The sequence below is a fragment of the Silurus meridionalis genome, chromosome 7 (assembly GCF_014805685.1).
Source record: "Silurus meridionalis isolate SWU-2019-XX chromosome 7, ASM1480568v1, whole genome shotgun sequence".
In the NCBI taxonomy this organism is placed as follows: domain Eukaryota; kingdom Metazoa; phylum Chordata; class Actinopteri; order Siluriformes; family Siluridae; genus Silurus; species Silurus meridionalis.
The window spans coordinates 22139500-22150443 of record NC_060890.1 but is presented as its reverse complement, the minus strand read 5'-3'; the positions used below and the strand labels follow the sequence as shown (position 1 = coordinate 22150443).

The 10944-nt window shown below is 36.2% G+C and overlaps 1 protein-coding gene across 1 annotated transcript in view; it reads left to right on the top strand.

Moving 5' to 3' along the window:
- Positions 1-8263: 8263 nt before the first annotated feature.
- Positions 8264-10944, top strand: part of LOC124389418 (ras-related protein Rab-37) — a 14767-nt gene continuing 12086 nt past the window's right edge. The window contains exon 1 of the mRNA XM_046854862.1: positions 8264-8470. Within this exon, the coding sequence (XP_046710818.1) occupies positions 8363-8470 (108 nt within the window). The 5' untranslated portion in view covers positions 8264-8362. The remainder of the gene's footprint in view (positions 8471-10944) is intronic.

Genomic DNA, 10944 nt, shown 5'->3' with positions numbered 1-10944 from the left:
ATAATCAGACTGGATTCCAGCTTCTTCTTACTCTTTAACTTCCTACTAAAACACCTATCCATCTTTGTCACTTAGCTTTGTTCTTCATGCTCTATTTGTTTAATCTGTACAGGCCCAGGCCTTGATAGAGTCTCTTTGTCTGATTGCAGTGAATTCTGGGGCTCCAAATTACCTCCAGATTTCTCCAGAGCAAATGAGCCAGGAAAGAATGAGAGCAATGTCAGACTGAGTGGATGAGTGCATGCGTCAACGGCAGCACAGTGTGCTCTTACTCAACGCTATCATCTGTAATGCTAGTGAGCTCTAAAGGAATAAATATGTAGCAGAAAGATATGTTACATTTCAGCAGGGTTTAGCGGAGTCATTGGTCTTTTTCTTGCTTGATGGTTATGATTTGGTGTGACACATTTGAGAAATGGGAGAGCAACAAAATGGTTGGAAAGCAAGTGTTGTGTTGAGAGAAAATCACAGCTATACAGTTTGATATAGCAGCATATTTACATTTTTATACAATGTCTTGCCATCAGTATACATGGATTTGAGCCTTTTCTAGGAATTTGAGCTTTTGACTTTATTGTAGTACAAACCACCAGTGACTACAAAATACTGTACATAATTACACATAATACTTATTACATAGATTTGCATATAACTACCTAAACAAACATTTGATAAAACATCAGCAATATAAGCAAACAAGGAAGAGTGCACTCCGAGCAAGACATGATTAGAGGACCTGAGAGTTCGGCAATGGGTGCGCAGATTAACAAGTTCCTTTAAATAGGTTGCCATAGTAACAGGGAACTATAATTTTACATTTCTTGCTGCTAAAATTAATATTCTGTTTGTGCAATATTAATAAATATTAATATATTGTTTATGCAAAAGTTCATATATGCATCATGTGGTATGAAATAGAGATATAAGGAAAAAGATGTGGGGGTTTTCCATCACTGGACTGGCACCTGCTTTTTGTTACAGATCACGTGCTGTCTACTGCCTTCTACCGTCTGCTTACTTTATTTGCATAAAGTTCAACATTTTTTTACTTTCCCACAACCCTGTTGCGCATGTCTTAGAAAGTTGCTGGCTCTCACTGAAAACGAAATGTTCTCCTGTGAGTCACTGTGAGCTTAAGTCTTTATCCCAAACCGTATCTTACTGTAAACAGTACAACTTCACTACAGCCGCTCATAACAAGCCAACAGAATTGGTGTGGCAGCTTGACCTGCTATGTAATGCAATCATAATGAGGCAAAATGTGATTTAGGATAGATGAAACTGACAAAGACCTGATGTTCTCAAATAAGCTCCATTTACAGCAGGTTTGTGTGTAATGATTGGAATGAAGTAAAAGTGGGAATGTTGTATGTAAATAATTACGGAGCAAAATAATGCAAAATAAAAAAGAAATCATGGTCAAACACAGAAAATGTAGAAAGAAATCTTAAGCATCTTCATAGAGGATCTTTACAGGCACTCGCTGATCAATTTTACAACCTGTTTATCTTTATAAAGCGAAAATGTGCATTGTTAAAAAAACTACAAAAATTAAACTGAAGTGAATTGAATTGAATGTAATTTTGTTTTTTGTTGAATTCTCACTTTTTAACTTTTTAGGACATGAATAGACTAAAATAACAAAATATTATTTTTTATTGACAACAATATCAGTTCAATTTTCCAGACAAATATATAAATATACAGATGTTGAACTTTCAATTGAAAAATTCTCCCTTAGTTTAAATAACAGCTTTATACAATTTTGGCATCTGGGCAGTTCATTTCTCCAATCATTCAGCTGAAATACTTTGCCATGCCTTTTGTAAAACTTGGCAACGATGTTTTTCACAGTTCATCTCAGAACAGTTCAATAGGATTTAGATGCGGTGACTGGGCAGAGCTTACAGAGCTTGGACATATGCTTTAGCTCATTGTCTTGTTGTATGGTAAAATTGGCTCCAATGAGCCTGAGTCCACATGAAATTGCATGATGTTAAAGTATTAAATGGTTGCCATGTTGGTTAAGTATTCCTTTTATTTGGAATAGATCTTCAACCTTCCCTGTTCCAAAACAACCCCAAACTATTAATCTTTCACCTCCATGTTTGACTGTGTATCAAGTCTAAATCTTGTTATGATTCTATTCTCACTATCTCACACTATCTCACTCACGATTAGGCTAAAATAAAAATTACTATGTTTATTTTTAACTAATAATGTATTTAAAGCGAAAGAAACATACAATTCTCCACCCACCCTCCTTATCTTCACACCTAAGGAGAAGAATATATAAGAATACATCATATAATTCTTAACCACATTATAGCAGAAAATTGAAAAAAAGAAAAAGAATGAAACTACTACATCAATAAGTCAAGTCAAGTTTATTTCTATTGCACTTTTCACAACAGACATTGTCTCAAAGCAGCTTTACAGAATTTTAAGCGTTAAGGTGAACGATGTGTATTTATCCCTGATGAGCAGCCATGGTGACTGTGGCAAGGAAAAACTCCCTTAGATGTTATGAGGAGGAAACCTTGAGAGGAACCAGACTCAAAAGCCATCCTCATTTGGTTGATATCAAGAGTGTGATTATAAATCTTTAAACAATACAGAACACTGGAGAGTGGAATAAATAGGGTCTGGACAGGTGGAACTGCTGGAAAAGCACTCTAGCTCGATCCTCTCTAGCATCTTATGCAATTAACTCTCACTGCAACCAAGAAATAAATAACCAAGCATCTGGTCTCAAGGAGCATTAATACACAAAAAACCTTTTGTCTGTTTATCCTCCTCGGAAAAAAAGGCTCACAGACTTTGTGACAAGAAAAAAAACAGTTGCTTGAAAGCATTGTGCATGAATGAGATTTTTTTATGCCTGCTTTTTCTTTCTTATTTTAACTTTTCTTTGCAAATCATTTGTTTAATTATCAAATCATTGCTGATTTTATTATAAGAAAATTTTGTTTTTTAATATACACTGCAAAAGTTCACCGAATATGCTTTTATAGTTCAATCCGTGCTGAATTAGGCAACAAAATCCTTTTTGACCCTTCTGGCTTTCCATGTTCAACATGCACCTGTTCCTGATTTGCTTATTTTCAGTATTCAAGCCTGTATTTTTCCCACCTTGCTTTTTGGAAATTCTTGCTCCATGGCTGAAATCGTATCCGAGCCCATCCTTTCTATTCCACCTAACTGCAGTGCTCAGTGTGTATTATATGGGCTTTGAATCCCCCCTATAGAAATCCTACTGTATAAACAACAAAACAGTGAAACATCTCTAGTAAATAGGGTGTGGTTTCAGTCATATAGTTGGATTCCTGTTAGCCTTTAGTAGACATTTTTCTGATTTCTTTTTTGTCTTGAGTTATTAATAGATCTCTGTCTATCATTTTCTCATGACTTGCTACATCTGTGCATTTTGTTTACTTTGGGAATTTGCCATTTAACTCTCTGCTTGAGTTCACATTCCTGAGTGTGTGTGTGTGTGTGTGTGTGTGTGTGTGTGTGTGTGTGTGTGTGTGTGTGTGTGTTACATAAGCTGCTGAGTTGATGCAGAGGCATGTCAAATTTTTGGAAAATGACAGGGGAAAAATTGTGGTTCCTGCTTGAAATTATTTCCAGTAATACACGTGCTACTATTTTCAGAAGAAATGAGCCCAAATTTCCACTTAATTCAAAAGTCATCAGTAGACTTGAGTATGTCTGATGAGCTTTTTTTAGTTTTGTGCTCGATCTCCCACACTAATGAAGCTAAGACTTCACAGAGATTATCAGTATCCCAGCAATGTTTATGTGCTTTCTAATATTTTGACACGGATATAAACCAAAGGATTTGATAAAGCTAAATGTGAGATGAATCCAGTAATGACCCTGAAGGTGACACACTCTTGGAATATGGACAGTTTGTTTCTTCAAACGTTCAGCTAAAATAATTCACCATGCCTCTTGTAAAACTTGCCAAAGGTGTTCTTCTCTAGTTGGAGATTTCTTTCTGATCCAGTTCAACCTTCTGCAGTACAATAGGATTCAGGTGTGGACATCCCATGATGGATATCACCCCAGCTGACTATTTGATCCCTAAATAATGCTTATAGAGCTTGGACATATACTTTGGGTCATTGTATTGCTGTCTGGTGAAGTCGGTTCCAATTAGCTGCAGTCGGACTTTTCAAAATTGCATGGTGCTGAAGTATGGCATGGTAGTCATGTTGGCTCAGGTAACCTTTCCCCCAGAATAAGTCTCCAACGTTCCCTGCTCCAAAACAACACTAAACTATTAAGCTTCCACCTCCATTTTTAACTGTAGGTGTTAGGCAGTCTGCTAACATCTAATCTCCTTTTTCCTGTCTCACATAAGTTCTTCTGTTACAGCCAAAAATGTCCAATTAGGACTCCTCTGTCCACAGAACATTGTTCCAATCATTCATTGTACAATTGCTGGGGTTTTTTTGTGCATTTTGCCTTTTTTCTTGGTTTTTTTTGTTTTGTTTTTTTTCTGTATAGAAACAGATCATGCATCTCAAGCAATTGTCTCAAACTAAAAAAACTAGGTGTTTCTAAACTTTTCACAGGCACTTTAATAATTATGAGATATACAGTAGGATAATCTTAAAGTTGTCAAATAAAACAATGTTTGAAACATATGTAAAGCGATTACTACGCTACACGTGTAAATTCTACACAGGAGTCATGTAAATAATTGCACATGATTTTTTTCACATGATTTCACCAGAACATTTCATCTGCCTTTTCTGTAAGGGAGAAAATATTTACTTATTTATGACTTTTTAAATTAAGTTAAGCAAAAAAGATTTTTAGCTGAATTCAAAGAAAATAGAAACTGTATTGAATTAAATGTAGAAATGATTTGGCACCATCTAGTGGTCACTTTTGGTTATTGAGAAATTAGTGTATGAAATACATGTACTATAAGATTTTTCAAATGTTTAGAATGCATATAAGAAATAAGGGCTGTCTTTATTCTTCTTATTATTTTTATTATTATATACTTATTAATTATAAAACAGATTTAGAATAAGAGGGAGTGGAGAGGCTAGTTACTTTTTTTTATTACAAATCATATACAGTAACGAAGTATATGTACTTCATTACTTCTCTCCTCTGTCCTGCTCCAAAATGAAGCTTATAGTATATAAGCTCATATAACTTTCATATAACTAGCTCTTTTTACGTATTCTCTTACTCTATTTAAGCACAAATAAAACAAACAAATATTCACTTTTGAATTTTAGCATTTTTTCAGTCTGAAATGTTTTCTTGATCATCAAAAGCTTCTAAAATGCTTTATGTCATGAACAAACTCGGAAAAACTCTTCTATGGACACTTTTCTTCTTTTTGCCACTTGGTGGTTCTTAAAAACTTTAGCACTACTTTTAGCAGTATAAACGACGTTTAAATGTTCCTCGTGAAATTCTGAGTTGAACTCTGAATGTCGTTGTATCTTCACTGTGTGATCTTCACGTTTCACACGATATCTTCCTTGTCAGCTGAGCAGGGCTTTTCCCGGTCTGGTTTGTCCTAGCATGGCTTCTCCTGGTTTGTTTCAGAGGAGCAGGGTTTTTCTGGGGTGCATGTGCCACTAGTGGACTTCTGGGCTACAGTCTGAGCTTGGAGCCCACCCCATCATACTGTAGGCCTTGGTGCAGCAGTTTCGGAGCCTTCAGCAGCCAGCCAAGCTGTAGTCGCAGGAGGAACGGCCTTAGCAGGTTTAGCTGCATCTTGCTTTGGGTGCTTGGATCCCAACAGCTCTGGCCACCTTAATGCTCTTTGCTGTCTTAATGTGTGCAAATGCATTATTTTCACTATAGCGTAGTATAATGCCTTCTTGGATGCCATCTTAAAGTCTTCTAATTTCTGGCTCTTGAAGGATAAAATACTAACAAGTGTCTTCTTCCTGATCCTAGTTGATAGCTGGAGTGATCATGATTTTAGGGAAGTCTTGCTCGTCTCCTTCATCTTGTTGAATTCCTCTTGCAGTGACATTCCAGTAGCCGCTTGGTAACACCGCAAAAATCTCCACCCTCAACTCCGAGATGAGGCGTGTTGACTGCAAGCCTGTTGCCTCTTTGAGGGCCTCCTCAGATCTCCATCCGCTTGAGTCTAGAAGATGCCCAAGTTTTGTGACGTCATTCTTTATGAGACATGTTCTCACACTTGCTGAGGACAACAGCCTGGATTGAGTAACTGGATATAAAAATAGGGGTTCTTTAGAAGCCCTTACTCATTCACAGTCCTTTCTACTTCAAATCATCTTCAGAGTTTGTAACACTGACTTATAGAATGGTGTGAGATATTTTATTATATATATATATCTTCATCCTCTTTCAGAAGTAAAATGTGTTTGTTAAAGCAGAGATTGTCTGCTCTTTGCAGAATCAGACATGCAGTCTGTGTTCACGCCAGATGTTTATTGTACAATAGTCTCTAAACAGCTTGCAGTCTAAAGACTCGAATACGCCTCTTGATGTTCACAAAACCTGGACTTCCTTCATCGATAGGTAAAGAATGTACTGGAGCCCATATCCAGTGTTGCCTGCTCCAAAAGAGGGGGAGAGAGAAAGAGAGAAAGAAAGAAAGAAAGAAAGAAAGAAAGAAAGAAAGAAAGAAAGAAAGAAAGAAAGAAAGAAAGAAAGAAAGAAAGAAAGTATGGATAGACATATAGAGGGAAGAGAAAGAGAAAGAATAGATAGATAGATAGATAGATAGATAGATAGATAGATAGATAGATAGATAGATAGATAGATAGATAGATAGATAGATAGATAGATAGATAGATAGAAAGGGAGAGAGAAAGAGAGAAAGAAAGGATTATATATATATATATAGGTATATAGATAGATAGAGAGAATGAGAGAAAGAAAGGATAAATATAAAAAGAAAGAAAGAAAGAAAGAAAGAAAGAAAGAAAGAAAGAAAGAAAGAAAGAAAGAAAGAAAGAAAGGATAGATATATAGAGGGGAGAAGAAAGAAAGAAAGAAAGAAAGAAAGAAAGAAAGAACGAAAGAAAGAAAGAAAGAAAGAAAGAAGAAAGAAAGAAGAAAGAAAGAAAGAAAGAAAGAAAGAAAGAAAGAAGGGATAGATATATAGAGGGAAGAGAGAGAAAGAAAGAAAAGATAGATAGATAGATAGATAGATAGATAGATAGATAGATAGATAGATAGATAGATAGATAGATATAAAGGGGAGAGAAAGAGAGAAAGAAAGGATTATATATATATATATAGGTATATAGATAGATAGAGAGAATGAGAGAAAGAAAGGATAAATATAAAAAGAAAGAAAGAAAGAAAGAAAGAAAGAAAGAAAGAAAGAAAGAAGAAAGAAAGAAAGAAAGAAAGAAAGAAAGAAAGGATAGATATATAGAGGGGAGAAGAAAGAAAGAAAGAAAGAAAGAAAGAAAGAAAGAACGAAAGAAAGAAAGAAAGAAAGAAAGAAAGAAAGAAAGAAAGAAAGAAAGAAAGAAAGAAAGAAAGAAGGGATAGATATATAGAGGGGAGAGAAAGAGAAAGAATAGATAGATAGATAGATAGATAGATAGATAGATAGATAGATAGATAGATAGATAGATAGATAGATAGATAGATAGATAGATAGATAGATAGATAGAAAGGGAGAGAGAAAGAGAAAGAAAGGATTATATATATATATATAGGTATATAGATAGATAGAGAGAATGAGAGAAAGAAAGGATAAATATAAAAAGAAAGAAAGAAAGAAAGAAGAAAGAAAGAAAGAAAGAAAGAAAGAAAGAAAGAAAGAAAGAAAGAAAGGATAGATATATAGAGGGGAGAAGAAAGAAAGAAAGAAAGAAAGAAAGAAAGAACGAAAGAAAGAAAGAAAGAAAGAAAGAAAGAAAGAAAGAAAGAAAGAAAGAAAGAAAGAAAGAAAGAAGGGATAGATATATAGAGGGAAGAGAGAAAGAAAGAAAGAAAGAAAGAAAGAAAGAAAGAAAGAAAGAAAGAAAGAAAGAAAGAAAGAAAGAAAGAAAGAAAGGATAGATATATAGAGGGGAGAGAGAAAGAGAGAAAGAAAGAAAGAAAGAAAGAAAGAAAGAAAGAAAGAAAGAAAGAAAGAAAGAAAGAAAGAAAGAAAGAAAGAAAGAAAGGATACATATATAGAGGGGGAGAGAGAAAGAGAGATAGACACACTGAGAGAGGGGGGGGAATGCAGTGTGATGACGTTGAGCGTTACGTCACGAATGCTCAGTGGGGGAGAGAGAGAGAGAGAGAGAGAGAGAGAGAGCGGTGACGTCCACGCAGGCGGGGAAGGAGCGCGCGCTGGACCGCGCCTCTCGGCTTTCGCGTTGTGAGCATCCCACAGATCAGACCCACGATGGAACCGGAGACAAGACGCGAACCAGAGGCGAGAGACGAACCGGGGGCTGAAGATGATCAAAGCTGCACCGTGTATGGCCTTTATGACCAGGATTTAACACACAAGGTAACATCATCCTCACTCAATCAAAAGGTACAGCACAGGTACACGCTGTTCCTCAAGGTGGAGAGAATGAGTCAGTTATGCATCTCAATTATTCCCCTGTGCTATTATTATTATTATTGTTATTATTATTATTATTATTATTATTATTATTATTATTATGATTATTTCTTTACTGCAGCTCAGCCTGTGTCATTGTTATAGAGTGTATTGAGATGTTTCCACTGTTATATAAGATCAGAGCTTTGTTCTATACCCTTGACTCAGACTTGCATCTCTCACCTGTGAGTGATCCACTTATGTTCGTGTACTTTTCATTGTATGCACCTAGAAAAAGTGCCTTGTGTTCTTCTAAAAGCCACTTACAGCATCTGGCAGACACCTTTATCCAGAGTGACTTACAAAGATCTCTTCCATACAACTGAGCAGTTAAAGGTTAAGGGCCTTGCTCAAGGGCCCAACAGTGGCAGATTACTTAAGTGGTGGTGAGATTTGAACTCATGACCTTGTGAGCAGAAGGCTAACATCTCAACCACTACCTCTTTCCTTACTTACCGCCATTTAAAGTTTCACTATATTCACAATTGAATGTTAGATATTATGTACAAAACATAAAAATGCCAAACCTCTGAAAAGCAAGGTTTAGTGTTTCTTTCCCTCAGAGTCCAATCTATAGTTTGACAATTTGATCTAATCAGTTTAACTACAATCATCAATCCATTAGGAAGCAATTCAGCTTTTAATGGCTGCATTTGAGCATGAAAACACATTTGGATCAGAAAAACCAGTGCTGCAATTTTGACCATGTGATCCAGAATATATATGTCCTGCTTGTATTTTCAGGCTCTGTTCAAATCCTTCAAATCAATCATGAATCATTTTACTTTTACTTCTAGAAGGAACAGTCAGCAAACAAGCCCTAACATTTAGTTCACCCTCGAAATATAGAGTTACATGTTCATCTATAAATAAAACAATTCGCATTTGTGTGTAATGTGTTAATCTATCTGAAATGCAGTACATCTCAGGTGTCAAGTTTTTTATGAATGAAATCGTTGCTTGGTATCAGTACACAGAATGAATAGAATGCTATATGATAAGCCTGAGGTTTATCATATACTATAGCATGGACTAATTTATCAACGTGGTGCATTACTGGAGGTTAAAAATTGGTGTAGCGTAAGTCATGGTCTGTTCAGAGCTGGACACAAAAGAGAGATGTGGTCATTCATGACACTTTGTTTTAAAGGTTCTGAGGTTTTGTGTGTCCATTAGCTATCAGTCTCACTGAGGAGGACTGAGGTTGGGGTCAGAAGGTCCTGTGGACTTTAATCATTCCCTTATGATGTTCCTCGAGAAAATTGTTGTGTCAGGTCCATCATTACTTCCCCAGTGTTTTCTGACAGCCAAGCAAACAGTTCATACAGCTACAGGACAGAGCTTGCATAATGCATTTGCTTTACACTGACAATTTTCAGAGCATCTGTGCTGATTCCGCCTAATTACTTCCTGTCAAGAGGAGAAGGGGGGAGAGGAGGACCACGCTCGCATGAGACTTGCCGTTGTCACGGCAACCGCATCTTCAGTCTCCGGCATGGTGTTGGTTGACGTGGCGCTGTCAGGTTCAGCATGTGTGAACATTAATGCGAGTGGAGGAGTGAGAACTCACAAGGCTGGAGGATGGATTTATAAAAAGATTTCTGACTGTGTGAAAGAAAACAGAGTGAAGGTCAGAATTGTTCGTGGGTTGATTCATTCAGCTGCCTTAAAGGCATTGTCAGAAATATAACAAAAATAAAAAACGTTGAGTTTGTTTGGCTCCGAGCACAATTTATTTTTTTTACATCATTTGTTATAGTTTGGTTCAAACTGTGTTCTAATTTTAAAGCCTTTCCTGCTGCACTCTAGAAGCTTCCACTTGGGTTTTTAAAACCTCCACAGTGGCTGGATACTGAATTTAGTTCTCTAATTATTATTTAAATCCCAAGAAAACTGATGGAGCGCATCAACTTGTAGGTTTATTATTATATATATGGACAAAGATATTGGAACATCTGACTTTTCCAGTCATATTTGGTTCTCTCTAAACTGTTACTAGAAAGTTGGAGGCATACAATTGTACAGAATGTCTTTGAACGAGGTAGCATAAAATTTTCCCTTTACTTGAACTAGGAGACCCAAACCTGTTCCAGCATGATGGTGACTGTACACAAAGCCAGTTCCATGAAGATCTCTATAAGCACACTCCAAAATCGAGTGGAACATCTTCCCATAAGAGTGGAGGTTTTCACAGCAAATATGGAAAAAATGTGGAATAGGACATTCAAAAAGCACATACGAATGTTATGAGCAGGTGTCCCACTGAAGGTTTCTTCCTCGTGTTATATTTCAGAAGGTTTATTTCTTCTCTATTGTTGAAAAACAAAAACTTGTTAGTTACAGATGTGAAATAATATAAGGATTCTGTGAACTTGTTT